The 24,176-nt window shown below is 49.1% G+C and overlaps 1 protein-coding gene across 1 annotated transcript in view; it reads left to right on the top strand.

The window, feature by feature from the left end:
• The window catches only part of FMC1 (formation of mitochondrial complex V assembly factor 1 homolog), a 37,168-nt gene extending 13,205 nt beyond the window's left edge, over window positions 1-23,963 (top strand). The window contains exon 2 of the mRNA XM_040359687.1: window positions 23,666-23,963. Within this exon, the coding sequence (XP_040215621.1) occupies window positions 23,666-23,869 (204 nt within the window). The 3' untranslated portion in view covers window positions 23,870-23,963. The remainder of the gene's footprint in view (window positions 1-23,665) is intronic.
• Window positions 23,964-24,176: the final 213 nt, after the last annotated feature.

Genomic DNA, 24,176 nt, shown 5'->3' with positions numbered 1-24,176 from the left:
CGTTTTCTCAGAATGTGGGTCTCAACAGCCAAACCGTCAAATTTAGACTTTGTAAGGCAGGATGGAATATTGGCCCCTGCGATAGTAGGTCCGAGCGTAGTGGGAGAACCCAAGGTCTTCCCACTGCCATCCTTACGATTTCTTGAGCACAGGAATCTCTTGTTCTTGACACAAAGTTGTCCAGTTTTGCGTTGAACCTGGAAGCCAACAGGTCCACATCTGGGGTACCCTATTTCTGACATATGAAATATGTCGGGGTGTAGAGACCATTCTACTGGACTCAGCTGCTGGCGGCTTAACCACTCAAGGACCGCCTAATGCCGATATACGTCGGCAGAATGGCACGGCTGGGCACAATCGCGTTCCTGATTGTTAAGTGCCCAGCCGTGATCGCCGCCGGAGTCCCGCGATCGGTCCCCGGAGCTGAAGAATGGGGAGAGGGGTGTGTGTGTGTGTGTGTGTGTGTAAACACACCTTCCCTGTTCTTCGTTGTGGCGCTGTCATTAATCAATGAAGCGATCAATGACGTCACACGTCCAGCCCCACCCCCTACAGTTAGAAACACATATGAGGTCACACTTAACCCCTTCAGCGCCCCCTAGTGGTTAACTCCCAAACTTTAATTGTCATTTTCACAGTAAACAATGCATTTTTATAGCATTTTTTGCTGTGAAAATGACAATGGTCCCAAAAATGTGTCAAAATTGTCCGATGTGTCCGCCATAATGTCGCAGTCATGAAAAAAATCGCTGATCACCGCCATTAGTAGTAAAAAATATTTTTTTTATAAAAATGCAATAAAACTATCCCCTATTTTGTAAACGCTATAAATTTTGCGCAAACCAATCGATAAACGCTTATTGCGTTTTTTTTTTTTTTTTTTTAAACAAAAATAGGTAGAAGAATACGTATCGGCCTAAACTGAGGGGAAAAAAATGATTTTTTTATATATTTTTGGGGGATATTTATTATAGCAAAAAGTAAAAAATATTGCATTTTTCTCTTCCGTTCATGGACGGACACAGCAGCAATTGACCTTAGGGTTATATATCCTTCCTTTCAGGAGAGACTAGGCAGAAAAAACAGCACTTCAAGTGTTAAAACACTTCTCTCAGTACAGCACCTCCCAGGGGGCAGGTCCCCCAGGTACATCCCTCGCTCTGCATCATGCAGCCCCATTTTTTTTTCTGCCTAGCGTAAGGAGAAGACATGGCTCCTCTGGGCCCATGTGCTCTGGAGATTTTTTGCGAATTTTTCGCTTTTAGTTTATTTTTCCTGCATTTTTGGATCCTGGGATCTTCAATCAACTGCCGACTGGGTGACAGGCTGGATCCTCGATCCTTGTAGTCCCCCCCCATGTTCGGCCATCGAGCGTGTGCCGGCCTTTAGCTACGTGCTGGGCCGTCCACGACATGCCCCGTTGCTCCAGGGGTGGCTGGTAAGCTATGCTCCAGGGCACACATATGACCGGTCTCTATGGCCGAGTCAGTGGGCCGATAGCCATGCCATAACTGCACAGACATTGGGTCTGTCTGGAATGCCTCCAGCCGGTGGTCGCAGGATGGGTAAGTAGTATCTCCTTGCCTTGGCATGGTGGTTCGGCTGGTGCATTCCTGGGGAGGTTGATTGAGGGTGCGCCCTGCTTTCCTCTCTCCCTCCTTCCCCGCATTCTGGGTGGCGGCCGTGAGGTGGGGGGTCCGCCTGGGGGGCTCCGTCCTACCTGGGGGCTGCGGCTGCTGTGGGGTGCTGTATGTCTCTTTATGATGCCGTGTGTGCGGGGGGGGGGGGACCTGCAGGGTCTGGTAGTTTGCAGTGTTTTTGCTGTTTTTGTGTCACTGTTTTAAAAAAAAACGTGTTTGGTCGCCATTTTGCCGGTGACGGCCGCTCTTATTGACGATTGGCGGCCATTTTCTTGTAGCCCGCATGCTTTTTTTGCATGTCGGCGGCCATCTTGAAAGTGATTTTGGCCTCTAATGACCAGAATAACGATGCAAATACTCCTAGCACACTTCCTGAGGGACGGCACAGCATGGGCAGTGTTTCTAGCTTCTCAGCAGCACTACAGCCTGGTCGGGTGGTGAGTCCTCTGGGGGGTCCCCTGCTCTCTGTTGCGGCCGGGAGGGTGGCCTGTGGGTCTTGCCTTGCAGTACAAGGGTGGCATTTACAGTGGGACAGCATGGCGTCCGAACCGGAGGCTTCTACCCCAGGCATGCCAGAGTTAACCCTTAGTGCCCCTGTTCCTGAGGCCTTGGTGGATGCTATGACGGCAGTCCTTGAGGCGTTTGTTGCCAGGATTGAAGTGACGAGTGGCCAGAAGGGGGGTAAAAAGCGCCCCCTCCCTCCACCTTTTTCTGGGGATGTCTCTGACACGGAATCAGGCCCTGCTACTGCGTCTGGCCCTGGTTCCGTTATGTCAGAAGATGCAGGCCTAGCCCACACGGACAGTGATGATGACTCTGCTTCAGGGTCAGCGCATGATAAGGCATTTGTTGGAGCTCTCATCACTGCGGTGCGGGATACTCAAAAACTTGAGGATTCGGAGAAGACAGAGATGCCGGTTCCTTTTGGGTTCCACAAGCCGGCCCGCACCCCAAAAGTGTTTCCTCGTGTTCCTTATCTGGACAAAATATTGTACAAGGAATGGGATGGACCGCAGAAAGTTTTTGCTGTTCCAAAATACTTTGCGGTCCGTTACCCTTTTGAGGAGGACTTTTTAAAAAAGTGGATCTCTCCTCCGGCAGTGGACCCCCCTGTGTCCAGGCTGAACAAAGTTTCCACGTTGCCTGTGGAAGGGGCTCCCGCTTTTAAGGACCCCGCTGATAGGAGAGCTGAGGCTGTGGCCCGCTCCATGTTCAGTGGTGGGGTCGGCAGTGAGAGCAGTTTTGGCCGGGGCTCTGGTGTCGCAGACACTTACCGAACAGGCAAAGTCCTTGCTGCAGGAGCTGGAGGCGCAGAATGCTCCTGAGCTCTGTGTGGACCTGGCCGACCAGTTGGTGCAGGGCCTAAAGTTTTGTCTGTGAGTCGGCCCTGGATACGCTTCCCTTGCTCTCCAGGGCCTACACGGTGGTGCTACGCCGCCTTGTGTGGCTGAAGTGTTGGTCTGCGGACCAGTCTTCTAAAAAGGCCTTGGTGGATTTACCCTTTAAGGGTGAACGGCTTTTTGGGGCGTCTCTGGATGACATCATAAAAGATGCCACAGGAGGTAGGAGCACTCTGCTCCCACAATTTGGAAAGGGTAAGGAGCCTCGCCGTGAGCAGGGGCCCTCCTTTGCTGCCCCCAAGCGTTTTTTTTCATCCACCAGGTGCGGCAGGAAAACGTTTCCAGGGTGCTAAGGCACCCGCTGAAGGACAAAAGCGCACCTGGTACCGCAAGCCCAACAAGCCTGCGGATAAGCCTGCTTCCGCATGAAGGTCTGCCCCCGCCAGTATCTCGGGTGGGGGCCGGCTTTGCGAATTTGCGGCTCGGTGGAGGTCTCTTCTTTCCGACCGATGGGTTTGCAAAGTAGTTTCCTTGGGGTACATGATAGTTTCTCTCTTGTCCACCAAACAGATTTTTTCCTTCCAGCTTCCTCCGGGAGGCCCTGTCAGGGGCTGTTTAAGATCTGCTGGTCAGGGGAGTGATTGTATCGGTTTCCTCAGCGGAACGGTTTCGGGGGTTTTACTCCAATCTGTTCCTAGTCCCCAAGAAGGAAGGGGTTAGTCCAATCCTGGACCTCAAGGCCCTCAACTGTTTTGTCAAAGTACAAAAGTTCAGGATGGAGTCGGTTCGTTCGGTAGTGGCGGCGCTCCATCAGGGGGATTTTCTGGCGTCCTTGGATATCCAGGACGCGTACCTGCATATCCCCATATGCGCAAAACGCCAGAGATTTCTGCGTTTTGCGGTCGGGGAGGACCACTTTCAATTTGTGGCCCTCCCAGTTCGGCCTGGCCTCTGCACCACGGGTTTTCACCAAGGTGCTCGCTCCGATTCTGGCTCTGCTGAGGCAGCGCAGGATTGCTATCGTAGGATACCTGGACAACCTTCTTCTGAGAGCTTCTTCAAGCTCAGAATTGGAAGAGGACGTCCCGCCTGCCGATCAATGTCCTGGAGCTCCGGGTGATCCGGCTGTGCCTCTCCAAGTGGTCTCTGGGTCTGCAAGACCGACTGGTCAGGATGCAGTCAGACAACGCCATGGCCGTGGCGTATGTCAATCATCAGGGGGGCACACGGAGCTCAGCCACAGCGACGGAAGTCGCGCACATTCTCCAGTGGGCCGAAAGATACGTTCCGGCTCTGTCAGCCGTATACATTCCGGGGGTGCAGAACTGGCAAGCCGACTACTTAAGTCACCAAACGCTAGACCAAGGAGAATGGTCGCTACACCCGGAAGTGTTTCAGAGTCTGTGCCAAAGATGGGGCACTCCAGACGTGGACCTGGCGTCCCGTCTCAATCGGAAAGTGTCACGGTTTGTGACCAGGTCAAGAGACCCGTGGGCGGATGCGTCAGATGCGTTAGTGGCGCCATGGGGTCACTATCGCCTGATCTACGCCTTCCCTCCTCTGAAGCTTCTTCCTCGCCTGCTGCGCAGAGTGGAAGCGTAGGGGATACCAACGATCCTAATCGCTCCGGATTGGCCGCGCCGTTCCTGGTACGGGGACCTGGTGCGTCTGGTGGCAGACGCCCCTTGGCCTACCTCTGAGAATAGATCTTCTCAGGGGTCGACAATATCCGGGCGCCAGGTCGCAATTGCGACAAGAAATTGTGACCTGGGGCCCGCGCCCGCCGGTAATTGAAGCCTACAAGGCCGCAAAGCCACGGCCTCAATTACCGGCCGCCGAGGGCCCGCTGCGATCGCGCGGTGGGGGCGCACAGAGGCACAGGATCCTGTGTCTCCGTGCGCCCCCCCATCTCGCGATCGCAGCGGGTCCGTGACGGCCGGTAATTGAGGCCGCGGCCTTGTGAAGTCCCAAGCTCTTCCTTCTGTGAGCTGGCGCCATCTGGTGGTGGCCGTTGGCATTACAAGTTAAACAGCAATTCTAATATGTCATTTTTTCCCTATTTTCACTGCCATCTCCTTCCCTCTAATTAGAACCCCCAAACATTATATATATTTTTTATTCTAACACCCTAGAGAATAAAATGGCGATCATTGCAATACTTTCTGTCATGCCGTATTTGCGCAGTGGTCTTACAAGCGCACTTTTTTGGGAAAAAATTACACTTTTTTTAAAATAAAAAAATAAGACAACAGTAAAGTTACCCCAATTTTTTTAATATTGTGAAAGATAATGTTACGCCGAGTAAATTGATACCCAACATGTCACGCTTCAAAATTGCGTCCGCTCGTGGAATGCCGACAAACTTTTACCCTTTAAAATCTCCATAGGCGACGTTTAATTTTTTTTACAGGTTGCATGTTTTGAGTTACAGAGGAGGTCTAGGGCTAGAATTATTGCTCTCGCTCTACCAATCGCTGCGATACCTCACATGTGTGGTTTGAATACCGTTTACATATGCGGGCACTACTCGCGTGTGCTTCTGCTCGAGAGCTTGGTGGGACGGGGCGCGTTTTCTGGCTCCTAACTTTTTTAGCTGGCTCCTAGATTCCAAGCAAATTTGTCAAACCCTGGATCTTCTGTCGCAGGGTCCTATCTTTCACCCTGCTTTACAGTCGATGGCTTTAACGGCATGGCTGTTGAGAGCCAGGTGCTGAAGGACCGAGGCCTGTCGGACTCGGTGATATCTACCTTGCTACGAGCACAGAAGTCTACGTCACAAAATATTTACCATCGTACGTGGAAGGCCTACATCTCTATGTGTGAAGAGATGAAATGGCACCCTCGTACATACGTGATGTCCCGGATTCTGCTGTTCTTACAGCGTGGAGTGGATCAGGCTCTTGCCTTAAAGCGGGGGTTCGCCCTGTTAAAAAAAAAAAGTTTTTTTTTATTAGACAATTAAATTCGGCATCGTAGCGCGAGCTACGGTATGCCGGTCTTACATTTTTTATGCCCGTACTCACTGTGGTATCGCTGATTGAAGAATCCGGGGAATGGGCGTTCCTATGGTGAGAGAAGGTGATTGACGGCCGGCCCTGGCACGTCACGCTTCTCCGGAAATAGCCGAAATAGGCTTGGCTATTCACGGCGCCTGCGCATAGCCTGTGCGCAGGCGTCGTGAATAGCCGAGACCTACTCCGGCTGTCTTCGGGGAGCGTGACGTGCCAGAGCCGGCCGTCAATCATCCTCCCTCTCCATAGGCACGCCCATTCCCCGCGGGAGTCGGATTCTTCAATCAACGATACCACAGTGAGTACGGGGATTAAAAATTTAAGACCGGCATACCGTAGCTCGCGCTACGATGCCGAATTTAATGGTCTAATGATGGAAAGGAGGGTGAACTACCGCTTTAAGTACGGTTAAGGGTCAGATTTCGGCTCTAGCTGTTTACTTTCAGCGACCATTGGCGGCACACTCTCCTGGTGCGTACGTTTGTGCAGGGGGTTCGGCATGTGGCCCCTCCTGTGTGTCCTCCACTCCCTCCATGGGACTTGAATTTAGTCCTTTCGATGCTTCAAGAGGCTCCATTTGAGGACATTCGAAAGATTCCTCTGTTGACCCTTTCTGTCCCAGAAGGTGTTTTTTCTGGTGGCAATTACTTCGGTCAGACGGGTATCTGAACTGGCGGCCTTGTCTTGCAAGGCTCCTTTCTTGGTCATCCACAAGGATAAGGTGGTTGATGCGGCCGCAGCCGTCATTCCTTCCAAAGTTTGTTTCGGCTTTTCACATTAATGAGGACATTGTTTTGCCATCCCTATGTCCTCGGCCGAAGAACCCGAAGGAGGCCACTTTGCATTCCTTGGACCTGGTTCAGGCCCTACGGGTGTACTTGTCTGCTACGGCTCCATTTCGGAAGTCAGATTCACTGTTCGTGTCGGTGACTGGTCCTAAAAAAGGTCTGGTCTCGTCGGCCACCATTTCTAGGTGGATCGGACAGGTCGTGCTCCAGGCTTATGCCCTAAAGGGGCGGGCGCCTCCCTTTCAGGTTACAGCGCATTCGACCAGGGCGATTGGTGCCTCTTGGGCTTTCCGCCATCAAGTGTCTGTTTTACAGGTGTGTAAGGCAGCAACCTGGTCGTCAATCCACACCTTCTCAAAGTTTTACAAGGTGGATGTGAGTGCATCTTCGGATGCCTCCTTTGGCCGCAAGGTTTTACAGGCGGCTGTTTAAGGTTGAAGTTCCTCCATTGAGGAACTCTGGTTTGTTTGGGGTGAAGTTGGTTTGTTGTGATTTTTATCACCCCTCGATATTTTTTTGACACTGCTTGGGGACGTCCCTAATTGCTGCTGTGTTCGTCCATGAACGGAAGACAAAATAGGATTTTTGTACTCCACCGTAAAATCCATTTCTCTGAGTTCATGGACGGACACAGCACCCTCCCCTCCTTTGTTTGTACTGCTTGTTTACGAAACTGGGGCTGCATGATGCAGAGAGAGGGATGTACCCGGGGGACCCGCCCCCTGGGAGGTGCTGTACTGAGAAGTGTTTTAACACTTGAAGTGCTGTTTTTTCTGCCTAGTCTCTCCTGAAAGGAAGGATATATAACCCTAAGGTCAATTGCTGCTGTGTCCGTCCATGAACTCAGAGAAATGGATTTTACGGTGAGTACAAAAATTCTATTTTTTCAAAATTGTCGCTCTATTTTTGTTTATAGCGCAAAAAAATAAAAACCGTAGAGGTGATCAAATACCACCAAAAGAAAGCTCTATTTGTGGGAAAAAAAGGACGCCAACTTTGTTTGGGAGCCACGTAGTACGACCGCGCAATTGTCAGTTAAAGCGACGCAGTGCCGAATCGCAAAAAGGGGCCTGGTCCTTTACCTGCATTTTGGTCCGGGTCTTAAGTGGTTAAAAAAATCCGCCTGTCAATTTTCTACCCCTGGAATGAAGACCGCAGACAGGCGAGGAATATGCCTTTCTGCCCAGGCCAGGATGTAATTCACCTCTCTTTGAGCATCCAGATGCCTCTTCCAGAACTGCCCCCCAGCCAAGAAGGCTGGCGTCTGTGGTTACCAATTTCCAGGTAACCGGAGTGAAGGAGTTTTCTTTTGACAGATTTTGAGGCTCTGGCAAACCTTTGGAGATAAGATCATAGGAAGGTCCAGTGCCTGAACATCTTTGTTCCAAGCAGACAGAATTCTGCCCTGTAACGGCCTTGAGTGAAACTGGGCGTAAGGGACAGCCTCGAATGAGGCTACCATCTTTCCCAATAATCTCATGCATAGACGGATGGAAGGCCTTCTCTTTGCCTTTATCACTCAGACCAAGTCTCCTATGACTTTTTTCTTTGGCTTGGGAAGTAATACCTTGCTTTGAGACGTGTCTATAATCCTGCCCAAATATTCCAGCCTTCTTTGAGGCTGCAAGGAGGATTTTTCCAGATTGATGACCCAGCCTAGGTACTCTAAATATTCCACTGTGCTGTGCACATTGTGGCCCAAGCGTGCAGCGGACTGATCTATGATCAACAGATCGTCCAGATAGGCTGTTGCTGCTATGCCCTATGCCCTTAGCCTTGCCAGGGCCCGTATTTTTGTGGACGCTCGAGGTGCCGTAGCCAGCCCGAAAGGAAGGGCTACAAACTGAAAGTGGCGCTGATCCACCGCAAACCTTAGAAATCCTTGGTGAGCGGGGACTATTGGCACATGTAGATATGCATCTCTGATGTCTATTGATGCCAGGAATTCTCCTCCCTGAAGGGTGGAAACAACTGAACAGACAGACTCCATGTGAAAGGAGAGAATGTTTAGAAACTGATACAGGCTTTTCAGATCTAGGATAGGTCTGACATCCCTGTTTGGCTTTAGAACTGTGAAAAGGTTTGTGTATAACCCTGATCCTCTGGGGCTAACTCCATGATTACCCCTTGGGACAACAGGCGTTCTAAGGCCAACAACAAAGGCCTTCTTTTTTCTGTATCTTTGGCGACTCTTGATCTCAGAAAAACGGGGTGGCGGAAGTTCTCTGAATTCCAGCTTGTAGCCTGAGGACACTGTGGAGAAAACCCACTTGTCCAGAACTTCATCCTGCCAGGCATTTGCGAATTGCAGCAGTCCCCCCCCCCCCCCCCCACTCGGCCGAGCGGGGGCGTCCCTTCATAGGGAAGTTTTGGGGTTTTGCTTAGATTTTGAACCCCAAGTTTTTTTCTGCCTTGGCTTTGGTGTTAGACTGGGGAGGCCGTCGCCACTGCCTGGAAATTGAGGTTCCAGGGGCTGGGGAAAGAGAACTTTTTTTTTTTTTTTTTTACTGGCAACGGGTAGATTTGCCTCTGGTAATCTTTTGGATGTATTTATCCAAGTCATCCCCAAACAGGAGTCTTCCCTCAAAGGGGAACGCTGCCAAGAATCTTTTGCAAGAAGCCTCGGCCTCCCAATGTTTTACCAAAGGGACCTGCGCATGTGTACCCATAGGAGATTCAAGCGGGATGCTTGCTGAGCAGAGTCAATAATCGGATCAATCGCAAAACACAAGGCCTTAGAAAGGTCCTCATAAACCTCAATCTCCACTGTGGGGAGGAGGTTAATCATCTGCTTCATTTGTTCCTTGAGGAACTGACATACACCAATTGCTGAAACTGCACTACAGCACCAGCCATGGAGGAGGAGGCTTTCAATAAAGATTCCAGCTTTTTATCTGTTGGATCCTTAAAGCCCTGTGCATTGTATATAGGACAGATCAGGCTTATGTTTGCACAAGAAATAGCTGCATCTATAGCAGGTATCCCCTCATTCCTTAGTGAAACCTTCCTCCATAGGATAAAGGAGGGAAGACTGCTTAGTAGGAGAAAACAGTTTATCTGGGAGAACCAAGTCATCATACATCAGTTTATCCAGCAAGGGATGAACTGGAAAGGAGCATGCAGCCTGTGGGGATTTCCGAGATCCCAAAGAGGAAAATGAGGACATAGAAGCTTCAACAGGAGGCAATTTGTAAGTGGCATGCACCATCTCTTCATAATATTGCACCTGCATCTTTAGCAACTGAGAGGTAGCAGGAATCCTCAGAAGTCCTCAGACTGCAACTGATCCTCATCTCCAGAGAGGGATTTTTTTCACCCTCCAGAATGCTTATCTGATGAGAGAGCTAGAGGAGATGAAGGGGATCTACCTCGTTTTCTGCTATCTTTCAAGGAGGTTGTGATTTATAGTAGCAATCCTTCCTTCTAAGCCCTGCAAAGCAACTTTAAAGCGTCCTCAGTGGCGTATACAGGAGCTGCCATAGGAGAAGCTGCAGAACCAGACAGCGGCTCATACTGTGAGGCTGCTATCAGACTGACAGAGGGAGATGGTAAACTGCAGGCAAGCTCAGAATCCTTTAGCCATAAGCGGAGATTATCTGATGCCTTTTTACTAGCTCTTGTTCCTCTTCGCGGGGACATAGTCCTTACTTTAAAGCAAAGGTACTATACACAAAAAAATGCAATCTCTGTTGTGCTATAGTCTTACAATACACATATATCCGCTCACTGCACAACCTGATGCCGAGTAGGAGTCTTGGGTTTGCCTGGTTCAATCCACAGGGATGCATACAGCCCATGGCTCTGTGTCCATGCCACTTACAGAAGGCTTCTGGCATGCTGGGCTTTAAATCAGCCTCTTGGCGCCTGCACACAGGTGCGCCATGTCTGCGCACGAGCAACCACGGCCCTCCCCATCTGCCCATTGGACAGCATAAAGTGCATTCCGACTGTCATGGTGGTGCCCAGGGTGAAGAGGAAAGGGGGAGCAGGTCACTGGGGCTTCATTGGGGGGACCCCTTGTGGCAGAGCCTGCAGCGGAGGAGGTGAGTGGAGTTTTAATTGACCGACTTCACTGAGCTTGTCCTGGATGGCTATGTAAGAATACACCAGGTATGCATTTACTCCCTCCAGTGGTGAAAACCAGGAAAGACATCCTAATCACAGAAGCTAATATCAAAATAAATGATCCTCTCTTGCTTTATCCACACCGCAGGAAAGATACTAAGAAGTAGTTCCAGCTTTCACCCATCACGGCGGGCAAGTTGTGCCAACCTTCAGGTTTATCAAGGGTTCCATTAGAGAAACCTCATACCTGGACCTGTAGAAGACTCTGCCAGTAACTTTTCGTGCCACAGTTGCATTAGTACACCAAAGTCTGGATCCCAGAGCCCAGACCTCCGCAGAGAGACATTACAGACAAGCCTTGTTTCTTTACACGAGGCTCGTGTACCAACCATCTTAGGCATTTGATATCAGCCCAAGGTATGGATCCGGTTATAGCTCCTAGGCCTCCGCAAAAAAACTACATAACCCATTAAGTAATTAAGGCTCTGTGCCCCGTGATGTATGAGCAAGAAATATATTTTTCTCTTATCGTCCATGGACGGACACAGCTCCTTAAGTCTTGACAAGTGGGTTATGTTCCCTGTTTACAGGAGAGGACTAGGCAGAAACATGTTAGATCATTAAATACATGTTACATTAACAGAGTTGAACAGCCCCGCCCAGGGAGCGGTCCCTCCAGACATAACCCTCCTCGCTGCAGCTGCAGCCTCAGTTTCGTTCTGCCTAGCAAAGGAGAAGGACGTATGACTACCTTTGGGCCCAGCGCCTTGAGAAGAAATTTTCTTTTATTTTCTTTTTATTTAAATTTTTTTCTTAAAGAATCTTCTTTCAACTGTCGGCTGAGAGACAGGCTGGATATTATAGATCCTTGTAGTCTTCTCAGTCTGACCAGCATGCGTGGGCACACCTTTGCAAAGAGGCTTGGTCTGCCACGCTATACCTCATGACTCCTGAGGTGGCCGGTGAGCTTTGCTCTGAGGTCCACATATGACTGGGCTGTGGTGTTGTCTCACTCACAGTGGACCGGGCCGACGGCTACCTCCAGTGCGGTTGTAGGTCTGTCAGGAATGCGTCAGCGAATCCTCGCTCGGAGGTAAGTACGGTCCCTCCCGCTTAGGTGGGTTGGTACGGCTGGGCATTCCTCGGGTTTGGGGGTCCTCATCTCCTTCCTTTCTCTCTGCTGCATTGCAAAACATTTGCCGCTGTCGGGGGGGCCTCCCTCAGGGGACTGTGTCTGGCCTGAGTTTTTTTTGTGAGGTTTCTGTGTGAATTATTATTTTATTTTTTTTACACTTTTAAAAGCCTTAGAGGCTTTTGCTGTTTAAATGCAGCGTTTTGCCGCCATTCGGCCGGCTCTGGCGCCATTTTTGGGGTGGTTTTCAATTGCATTGAAAACTCCCATTTTGCCGTAGCCGCGCTTCGAGGACGTTCGGCGGCCATCTTGGCTGACCCCTAGTGCTGAATTCTACAGTGCACACATGTCCCTTGGATGCCGCAAGTCTCCTCACAGTATTTTTTCCTCCCCACACGCCGTGTGCTGTGGGCGGATGGCGCGCTGGGCAGTGTCCTCCTCGGTGAGTCCCCTGGGATACCCCCGACCAGCGCAGCAAAGGGTGAGTTGCCCTGCATAGGGCATTGGAGCTTCTGTAAAACAATGGCATTTTATACATGTACACTATGTGTATGTGTTGCTCTATTGGGGTCAGTATCTGGTCCTTCCCCACCTGGGATCCCACAGATGTTTTTTTTACTGTTTGTCCTGGACACCTTGGTGCCAGGGTGAGGGACTGCAGATGAGCAGGGGTCAAAGGAGTGCCTCCCCCTGTTATCCCCTGGGGAATGCACTGTCAATCGAGCCATGGACCAGATACCTGGGGGTGCAGGATAAGGCACTTAGAGGTGCGCTTCTCACTGCTGTACGGGACTCCCTATAGCTGGATAGTGCAGCTGGGTTTCTGCTGAGGGCTCGGTCTTTTTTGGGATCACACAAATAAGACCGTTCTATGTAGGTTTTCCTTCTGTGCCCTTTCTTAATAATTTTTAAGATGCGGAATGAGAAAAGCCACTGAGGGCTTTTGTAGTCCCTCACCGCCTGGCGGCTCGGTGCCCCTTGAGAGGAGCCTTTTTAAGAGAGTGGACTTCTCCTCCGGCGGTGGACCCTCCGGGGGTCATGTATAGGTGACCACCCTCCCTATTGTGGGACACCCCAGCTTGTATGGATTTGACTGAGAAGATCCGAAGTTCTGACTCGTTCCATGTCTATCATGCTGGGGTCTGTCTTGCGGCCTATTGTGGCCACTACTCTGGAATCCCAGTCGCCTCACTGAGTGAGCATGTTGCACCATACAGTGGAGGAGCGCCGACTCTCCCGAAGTTATTAGGCTAACGGACCTGCGGGTTCAGGGCCTTGTATATGTCTGTGATGTTTCACTGGTTGCCCTTGATATCCAGGGCTTTGGTTTCAGAGATGGCGCCTTCTCTGGTTGGAATGCTGGTCTGTTGGCCAGGCCTCTAACATATGCCCTGACTGATTTACCCTTTTTGGGTGGGAGACATTTTGGGTCCTCGCTGGATGACATTATCAAGGATGTCACTGGAGGGAGAGCGCTCTCCTACCTCAGGCCACCAGTGGGGAAGGGGCCCCGCCGTGGGCCGGGTCCTTCTTTTTTTCACACCAAAGTGGTCTGTTTTTCGTCAGTCGGGGTCCGTGGGCAAACCTCCTAGGCCGACAAGGGCTCAGCTGGGGGGCTGATCCGTCCCTGGGTGCGTAAGCCAATCGCGCCGGCACCCGAACCCACCAATGTATGTAGCTTCCCCTGCCCGTCTCTGAAGTGGGGGGTCGCCTTTGCTGTTAACAGCTCGGTGAACCTTCCTGCTCTCTGACAGTGGGTCTGCGAGGTGGTATCTTCGGGGTACTAGATAGGGTCCCTTCCGATCCACCGAACAGTTTTCTTCCCTCGTTTCTCCCTCTCCCGGCTTGGTCTGCCTTTGGGCAGTGTGGGACTTGCTAAGCTGCGGTGTGATTTTATCTTTTCCACAGGACTAGTGGTTTGAGGGATTCTATCCAAATCCGCTCTTGGTCCCAAGGATGGGCATGGTCCGTCCGATTTTGGGCTTCAAGGGCCTAAAGGCCTTTGTGAATGGTGGGTAGGTCCGCTCGGAATCCATTTGTTCGGTGGGGTAGCCACTTGCACTTCGGTGCAGAAGGTCATAGGTACGACCCACCATGGGGCTGCTACCTGCATAGCTTTTAGCTGCGCTCCATCCGGGGGACTTTCTGGCGTCCTTGGACATAAGGACGCATACATGCATGTTCCACTTTGCGCAAGTCTCAGAGGTTTTCTGTGCCTCGCGATAGGGATGCCCACGGTCAGTTGTGGTCCTTCCTTTTGAACTGGCGCCAGCACCAATGGTTTTCACCAAGGAGTTTTGCACTTATCCTATCCCTGTTGGGACAGCGAGGCTTTGCCATCGTGGCTACTTAGACGACTTCCTGACTCAAAGGTTGTGTCTGTGGCTTTTCAGACCCTCCGTGAATTCGGGTGGGTGTTAAACATTTGGATTCGGTCCTGGTATCCGACTCAGTTTGGAGTGCCTACGACTTCCGGACTCCTCGGTGGCGAAGGTCTTTTTTTCCCCTGGAGAACTTGCAGACTCTTCAGTCGGCGGTGATTATTGACATCACGCAATTGGTCTCTCCGTTTGCAAGCAAATCCTAGGTCTGTGGGTAGCCTCCTCGTACCGTATGCCCAGTTCCACGCTCATATTTTTTTTTTCCAGAGGGAAATGATGTCCGAGTGGTACGAATTTCTGGTCTCAATCATCGGATTCAGGTGCGCCACCTAGTCCGTTTCTCTCTGAATTGGTGGCTGAGATCCCTGACTTTTCGGTCCGGGAGGTGGTTTCTTCCTTTCTGTGGAGATTACACCGGACGCCAACCTCTAGGGTTGTGAGGGCACCTGGGGGGGTCGGCCCAGAGTCGCTGGACTTCAGTGGACCTACGGCCACACAGCCCTATATGCGCCCGTTCTCGTCGGATCTCGGTAACTACCCAAGCTCGGGCCTGGTTAGCACGCGGATGGGAGTCCGCCTGGAAATACCAGGTGCCGTAGACCTTGTCTACCGTTACTTCCCCTAGTACTGTGGGCGGTCAGGCTATGCCTCTCCTCGTGGTCGAGGGGGTTGCAAGGTCGTCCGATCTTGATTCAACCTGACAACGCCACACTGGTGGCTTCGGGCTACCATCAGGTATACCGGTAGGCGGGCTACTGGAGTCGCCTGATGTTGAACCAGGACAACTGGTCTTGGCACATGGAGTCAACTCTCTTGCAGGTGGTGAGCCTCGCAGGGCATGGATCTCCTAGCCACTCGTCTCAGCCGCAGGGGTATTAAGGTTTGTGGCCAGATCTAGCGATCTGGTACAGACGCGCAAGTTGCACTGGTGGCCCTGTGGGGTCTGTCTCGGCGACTTTATGCCTTTCCCCCATTGTAGTGGCTTCCCCGGCTTCTCCGCAGAGTGGAGGCTGAGGAATCCCGATGATTTTAATAGCTCCAGATCCTTGGTGCGCCGATTTCGGCCGCCTGGTAGCGGAGGTGCCCTGGCGGTTGCTAGGGCAGGAGGTTGTTCTGTCTCGAGGTCCCATACTTCCCCCTGTTGTACAGTCACTGACTTGCTCAACAGGGCTATTGGAAGCCAGACTTTAAAGGACCGGGGCCTGTCCGACTCTGTCACCTCAACAATGCTGAGGGCACGGTGGTCTTCTTCCAGTGGACCTACCGTTGTGTCTGGCGGACCTACATCTCTGGGTGCGAAGAGATGGAGTGACGTACTCTGGGTCCATCGGCCTGTTGTTTTTACAGCTTGGTGGATCAAAAAATTAGCTTAGAGCACCGTTTGGGGGCAGATTTTCAGCCTTGACTGTGTTCTTTCAGTAGCCTTTTTGCAACCGTTCCCTGGTGGGTACCTTTTTTTGTGGAGGGGGCTTGTCCTATACCTTCCCCCCCCCCCTTGGCCCATCTCTTCCCCCATGAGTTTTGACTCTGGTGCTCTCGGTTCTCAGGAATCTTCCTTTTGGAAACATTAGAGAGATTTTCTCCTGACACTATCTCAGAAGTGGCCCCTTTAAGTGGCCTTTACCTCTGTTAGAGGGGTTTCTGAGTTGGCGCTCTTGTCTTGCAAGCCGCCATGTTTGATCCTTCATAGTCTTAGGTGGTGGTGCGTCTGCATCCGCGACCTTCCCTTCTTCCGAAGGTGGTTTCGGCTTTTTCGCCGGAATAAGGACATTGTTTCTCACATCCTTCTGTCCTCGGCCACCGCATCCTACGGAGGTTGTCTTTTTTTATACTTTAGGCGTGGGTATACTAGCCTGCTACGGCTCAGTTTCGGAAGATCTGACTCTTTTATGTCGGTGTCTGGTCCACAAAAGGACAGGCAATCTCGTTGCCCACTATTTCTCGGTGGATCAGGTAGGCTGTCATACAGGCCTATGTTCTTAAGGGGCGGGCCCCCCTTTTCCGGTCCGACAGCATGCGTCGGTCTCAGGTGTGTGAGGCGGCGACTTGGTCGTTCGTTCATATTCTTTCCAGAATTTACATGGCTGCTGTGAGTGCATCTTCTGATGCTTCTTTCGGCCACTAGGTTTTTTGCAGGCGGCTGTTTAAAGTTGCACCTCCTCTTTTGAGGAGCTCTGCTTGTTTTGGGGTGAAGTTAAGATTGGTTTTACTGATATATTTCCCACCCCTCGTTTTGACACTGCTTGGGGACATCCCACTTGTCAAGACTTGAGGAGCTGTGTCCGTCCATGGACGATAAGAGAAAATAGGATTTTTTTGTACTCACCGTAAAATCCTTTTCTCTGACGTCCATGGACGGACACAGCACCCACCCCTCCTTTTTAGGTTTGTACTGCTTGTTACGACTTGAGGCTGCAGCTGTAGTGAGGAGGGTTATGTCTGGAGGGACCACCCCCTGGGCAGGGCTGTTCAACTCTGTTAATGTAACATGTATTTAATGATCTAACATGTTTCTGCCTAGTCCTCTCCTGTAAACAGGGAACATAACCCACTTGTCAAGACTTAAGGAGCTGTGTCTGTCCATGGACGTCAGAGAAAAGGATTTTACGGTGAGTACAAAAAAAAACTTTTTTCAAAATTGTCGCATTTTTTTTTTTTATAGCGCAAACAAATAAAAACCGCAGAGGTGAACAAATGCCACCAAAAAAGCTCTATTTTGGAGAAAATTTGGTTTGGGTACAGCATCGCACGACAATTGTCAGTTAAAGCAACGAAATGCCGTATCGCAAAAAATGCTCTGGTCGTTTAAGGGGGTAAAATTTTCCGGGGCCGAAGTGATAAAGCAGGGTTAGGTTATTTATTATATATATTATAAAAAAAAATCCCAAGCTTTGAACAGCTCTCTGAGCACTGTTCAATCCATCACCTGAAAATGGAGAAAGTATGGCACAACTGCAAACCTACCAGCCTTCCACCTAAACTTACAAGCTGGGCAAGGAGAGCATTTTTCAGAGAAGCAGCCAAGAGGCCCATGGTAACTCTGGAGGAGCTGTGGATGAGAGAATCTGTCCACAGGACAACGATTAGTCATGCACTCCACAAATCTTGCCTTTATGGAACAGTGGCAAGAAAAAAGCCATAATTGAAAAAAAAAAAAGGCCATAAGAAGTCCCGTTTGCAGTTTGCGAGAAGCCATGTGGGGGACACGGCAAATGTGAAAGAAGGTGCTTTGATCAGATGAGACCAAAATGTACCTTTTTGGCCTAAAAGCTATGTGTGGCGGAAAACTAACACTGCACATCACCCTGAATACACCATCCCCCACCTTGAAATGTGGTGGCAGCATCATGTTGTGGGGATGCTTTTCTTCAGCAGGGACAAGGAAGCTTGTCAAAGTTGATGGGATGATAGATGGAGCCAAATACAGGGCAATCTTGAAGAAAACTTGTTAGTCTGCAAAAGACTTGAGACTGGGGTGGAGGTTCACCTTCCAGCAGGACAGTGGCCCTAAACATGCAGCCACAATTAAATAGTTTTACATCAGAGCATATTTATGTGATAGAATGGTCCAGACCTAAGTCCAACTGAGAATCTGTGGCAAGACTTAATTTGCTGTTCAGACGCTCTTCATCCAATCTAAAAGAGCTTGAGCTATTTTGGAAAGAAGAGTGGGCAAAAATGTCACTCTCCAGATGTGCAAAGCTGGTAGAGACATCCCCAAAAAGACTTGCAGCTGCAATTGCAGCGAAAGGTGGTTCTACAAAGTATTGACTCGGGCAGAATACAAATGCATACCATTCTTTTCACATATTTGTAAAAAAATAATTGAAAACCCATTTCCTTCCTTCCTCTCATAAGGATTTTTCCAAAGAATGTAACATTGTTTCCAGTAGGTTGAGAGAACAGGGATATAGCTGACACTTGATAGAGGCGGAAAATGGAGATCGTGGTGATCTGATTGGGAATTCCTCTTCCATCAGTAAGAGGACACAGACCTGTGGGAGGGCAAGTGTTAACTTTGGGGCCACTTACTCGCAACAATACAACCAGATTGTCTCTATCATTGTACTCCCTGTCTTGTATGCGGACAAAACTTTGCATATTTTAAGACAGGGATGCAATTTTTCTAGTAAAGTGCCTACTTTAGGTACTATGCTTTCCCCTTCTGTATTTCATTTCACTCCCCTTCCATTTAGAACACTTTAGAACAGTTCATGGTGTTTTTTTCTTTTCTTTTTGCGGTCTGGAACAGGTGAGAAGATCTGTAAGAGGGGGGGGGGGGTGATACACACCATACCCTACTTCAGAAAGATGTGTGGTGGATACAGATTGCATACTCTGATTCCTGAGGGAATGAACAGTAGAATGGATGTGAATTTGTTTTTAAAATACAATTTGATTCCACAATGGGTTAATTTTTTCCCTAGAGTTCTCAGTCTGTGTTTCCATTTTTCCCTCTTTCTGTGGTTCTGCCAACTTCACATGATTTTTAATTGTTAATTGATTTTTAAATTGGATTATACCACCCCTTTTTTTGGAGGAATGGATATCTTTTCTATATAAATTTGATTTGATTGTAAATCTGTATGCTATGAGGAAGGCTCCAGCTGAAACATGTTAGCGCTTTAGATGTCGCACTGCTGTTAGTGCTCAATAAAGATTTAAGAAGCAATCGAGTTGCCAGCATTTCTTGCTATTTTGATGTTTATGGGACACAACAAGCCTGAGCATCGTTATTCAGCTCATTTTACAATCATGCGGTAGAGCCTGGGTGAGTTTTTTTCTACACCTCCTATGGAGCAGCGCACGTGTTCACTGGCATCAGCCGATATCCGATACTGTCCCTGGATGGCGACCCTATTTTCCATTTGTCTGGTGGATCGAATCAAATACATTTAGGCAGTCCATTTTAATCTTGTCTCCCCATAGAGGAGAGCGGGGGTCTGACAGGTCTGTGTCTCTCTGCACAGTGAGCAGAAATGACCTGTCATCGGCGTGCTGGGCAGGCATCAGCGGATCGATCCCCCGCTATGCAAAGGGGAGACCGATAAGCAGGTGTAAAAGGACCCTTTTACGTCCAAGTTCACTCAGCTTGTGTGACTACATGCGCACAGCTGCTGCCACTTTCAGCCTGACATTCATTTGTACAGGCTGAGCTGCCTCTACTAAATGTGATCAGCTGGCTATGCTCATCACAGAAAAACTCTTTTCTCTTTTGTTCATGGACGGACACAGCCGTAATCTTGACATAGTGGGTATTGGCCTTCCTTTAGGAGTGACTAGGCAGAAACTTTATAGAAAAGGGTAACTTATACACACCTTGCAGCCCCTGCCCAGGGGGCGGGCCCTCTGGGTATAACCCCTCTCTCTCTGCATCTCGCAGGTCAGTTTTTTTTTCTGCCTAGTTTTAGGAGAAGAGATGGCTCCCTTCAGGCCCATGGCTTGGAGGCTGTTGGTTCAAATTCTGTTTTTTGGAGTTTTTTTGTTTTCTTTCCTTCGATCAACTGCCGACTGGGCGACAGGCTGGATCCTAGATCCTTGTATTCTTCCCAGTTTCGGCCATCGGGCGTGTGCCGACCGTAGCTGCGCGCTGGGTTGTCCACAACATGCCCGTCGCTCTACGGGTGGCCGGTGAGCTATGCGCTCCAGGGCTTGCATAAGGACCGGTCTGCAGGACCAAGTCGCAGTAGCCTGGCCGACAGTCACCACCGTCACCATGCGGTAGATGTACTGTCCAGGATGCTCCAGCATAAATCCACAGGAGGGTAAGTAGCTACTACCTTGCTCCGGCAAGAAGACAGAGCTGGGCATCCCTGGAGAGGTGAGTAAAGGGCTCTATATTTTCCTTCTCCCCTCCCCTCCTCCCTAGACTGCTGAGGTGGGGGTTCCCATGGGGAGCTCTACCTGAGAACCAAGATAAATGTATAAGTGCATAGAAATTGCTTACTTGTGTCCATACTGTCAGCTGCTACTTTCCCTCTTGCAATGTAGAGAGCCGCATAAGAGATTCTGCTACTGTGTAACCACATGCTGGATTGTTTGTATACTTGGCAGCCATTTCCTTGTAGCCGCACTGTATTGGCCTCTACTTGGCGTTCAGCGGCCATACTTTTGGGGTCCACATGTTACCTACGGCGGCCATTTTCTTGTAGCCGCCCAGCGTTCTGGAGGTGTTGCACACTCGGCGCCCAAGGGGGCTGTGCCGCGTCTCCCGGCCGCTCAGCGGCCTGCGCGGTGCGCCCCAAGAACGGCGCTTAAGTGGCTAAGTTTCTGGCGGCATTCCCATAAAGCCGGAGCCTCTAGGTCCCGCTCGGCGGCCATTTTTTTGTAGCCTAAGCCTAGAACACTGGCGGCCATGCTTTTGGGGCCTCAGTATGGTTGACCTCTAGCGCTTGTGTGGCGGCCATCTTCATAAATCAGCAGCCAGACAGAGACACGATGCTGACTAGCAAACTAAAAGCTGATTAAAAACAGCAGCCTTGTATTAATAGCAGCCATTTCAGCAGACTGACAGATTCAGCGGACAAGAAGCAGCTCAGCTAAGCGGCACTGCACTACTGGTTCCGGGGTGGTGAGCCCTCTGGGGGGAACCCCTCATCTCTGCTACAGTTAGGAGGGTGGGTTGTCGCATCTTGCTTGGTATCCCTGTGTCAAGCGTGTGGGCAGCATGACGTCAAACAGACGTTTTTTTTCCCCTGAAACACCTGGATGGCTGGATGGGGGTGGCTAGATCCAAGTCTATCAGGCTGTAGCCTGATAGACTTGGATCTAGCCACCCCCGTCCAGCCATCCAGCTTATCTGAGTTCCAGCCACCTGTATAATTGCCAGTACAGGCTCCCGCAGCACACTCGCATTGGTCGGCAGCAGCCTATAAACTTGGCTGTCTCCAAGCCTCGTTCCCGCTTCGCTGCCCTGATTGGTTGAGACGTCCCGACCAGAAAACAACCAGTGCACACGAGTTTGAAGCCTCAACGCACAGCACTGACACCTCTGTCATACCGTCGAGCCCTCCACAGCTCCGGTTCCACCACCCCACAGTTCCTGACGGCCATTTGTTCCCTTTGGTTCTGGTAAGACTGTTACAGCACAGACGTGCTGTTTTTGGGCTCCATACACCCCCTCCCTGCCAGTAGAGCTGTGCCTGTGGGTTTATGTGCAGCATATTGTAAGGCTGTCTGACTGTGTCTATTTCATCATCACACAGATTTAGCTGGCGATTTGCATTACCCTTATCACGGAGGACTGTTGGCATTTTTTTAAAGTGTTTCAGTGCAATAAACATTAATTTTTTTTCATCATTGCTTGGACACAAATGTTTTTTTGATTTAGCGCTCTATATATGGTCTTTCTGTTTTGAGCACATCTAGATAGGGGAAAGCCTGTGGATGTGGTGTATCTGGATTAAGATGCTTAATCTGCAAACTGAGGTCTGTAGGCATGAACCATAAGGTTTCTTTGATAAAAAAAAAAATGGTTCAGGAGATTGTCTAAAAGTAACAAATATTCATTATTTTTTTCAAAATTGTCGCTCTATTTTTGTTTATAGCGCAAAAAATAAAAACCGCAGAGGTGATCAAATACCACCAAAAGAAAGCTCTGTCTGTGGGAAAAAAAGGACGCCAATTTTGTTTGGCAGCCACGTCGCATGACCGTGCAATTGTCAGTTAAAGCGACGAAGTGCCGAATCGCAAAAAGTGGCCCGGTCATTCACCAGCAAAATGGTCCGGGCTTAAGTGGTTAAGATAGGAGTACCGCTGGTAATTGCATTTTGAATGAATTAGTTGGAGCTCATATTATTGATGGATTAATGAAATAGTTTATTTCTCTGTATGTATGACAACTAAAATAAAGAAATTTAAAAAGGGAATTTACTCCAGAGAAAAAAATAATTTTGCCAGTTTATAAAACTCTCTGGTTCAACCACATCTGGAGTATTTCGTACAGTTCTGGTCCCCAATCCTCAGGAAGGATGTGCTGTAGGACCTCAATTATGAGGAACGACTACAAACCCTACATTTATTCTCCCTGGGAAAGAGATGCTTGAGAGAGATATGATGGCAATATACAAATAACCTCAATGGTAATACCAGCGTAGTTGGGAAACTAGTCTCCGGGAGTGTAGAAAGATACTGGGCCACTCAATGAGATTGGAGGAGAACGGCTTAACCTAAAGCTGCGCAAGGGTTTTTTGTTGTCGGGGTGATAAGAATGTGGAACTCAATCAGTGGTGTCGGCAGGAAGTATTGATTGTTTTAAGACTCCTGGATGTGCATCTTTTTGAACACAATATACAGGGATATGGGAAAATGATACACCAATTACACAGGTTGGACTAGTGTCTTTATTCAACTTTGCCAACTCTGAAATAACATGAAAAAGCAGAAAGGATGAGGTTAAAGACAGAGGGGATAAATAAAATCACTAGTTAAAAGGCTTGATTTAGGGTTGGGTTCACACCTATGCAAATTGGATGCAGGTTTCCCATCGAATTCACATTGCAGGAGAGCTTGATTGGCTCTCTATCGATCCGGTTCACATATCTCCGCTAGGGCTCCGGTGCGAATTTGCTGTCATTACTAACAAAGGATTTTGTTCAAAGTATTAAATACGTTTCATTTAGCGCAGGGATATGCAATTAGCGGACCTCCAGCTGTTGCAAAACTACAAGTCCCATCATGCCTCTGGGTTTTAATGCTTTCGGCTGTCAGTCTTGCTATGCCTCATGGGACTTGTAGTTCTGCAACAGCTGGAGGTCCGCTAATTGCATACCCCTGATTTAGCGTGTTCAGTACTTCTCCCCTGGGTTGTCATTCCATTTTATTACACATAAAATGTAATTTCTGAACTTATTTGTTTTCTTTGTATGTATGGATCGCATGGGTTGTTGTTGGCATGTGGTGAAAATTTCATGTCAGTAGCCCCTTTTAGAAAGATATTTACCTAGAAAAATGGTGACATGTTCAATACTTTATCCGCTGTGTATATAGGGATAGGGGAAATGACACACACACACACACACACACACACACACACACACACTGAACTGGAGTCTTTATTCATAAAGCTGAACTTCCCCTTTAAAATGGAACCATGTAAATGGTAGCATGTGCTGAAGTCATGGCATGCATGCGCGTTCCTTCAGATCCCTGTCCTGTATAAAATGACTACTGTGTGGTTCGGTTTTGAGTTTACTACTGCTTTAAATGCTAGTTGCTAAAAAATTATCCAAGTGTGTGGCCAGCATTCGACCCTAATTTTATTGCTGTTAAAAGATAGCAATGCTTAAATATTTTTTTTACTTTCACAGGTAACTAGTGAGAAGCTCTGCCTGGCTCAGCAAGAACTTCAGTTTCAGGCTTCCACTTATATTTGCCTTCTCCAAAGTGTCAGGAATCAACTAATTTTCCATGAGGAATTCCATGCTAAAGGAGAGCGTTCCCCTGAGGAAGTCGCTGGTCTTGTCGGTCTCAAGCTACCACAGCAACCTGGAGGAAAGGGTTGGGAAACCTAATGCTTGCCATTAACATCATGTTAAATAGAAAACAAAGCAATGTAAACTTTTTTTTTTTTCTTTCTTGCTTATTAAATTAAGTTTTATGCAAATATTTAAGGACAGTTTTCTGTACTTCCTAAATTGATTTGGTGGAAATACTTCCTGAATTGCTGAGAAAGAAATACTAGAAGAGTTGTATGTTTTTTTCAAAAAGAAAATACTATTGGTTATAAATGTATTCCTGTTCAAAACAAGACATACATTTTCATAAATTCACACACTGTCAACAGGAATCCAAAACTGTAGGGGGCAGCAGTCACAAAGG

Source organism: Rana temporaria, chromosome 7, assembly GCF_905171775.1.
Source record: "Rana temporaria chromosome 7, aRanTem1.1, whole genome shotgun sequence".
NCBI classification, from domain to species: Eukaryota; Metazoa; Chordata; class Amphibia; order Anura; family Ranidae; genus Rana; species Rana temporaria.
Note: the sequence above shows the minus strand (reverse complement) of the source record. Positions and strands in the feature narration are given on the sequence as shown.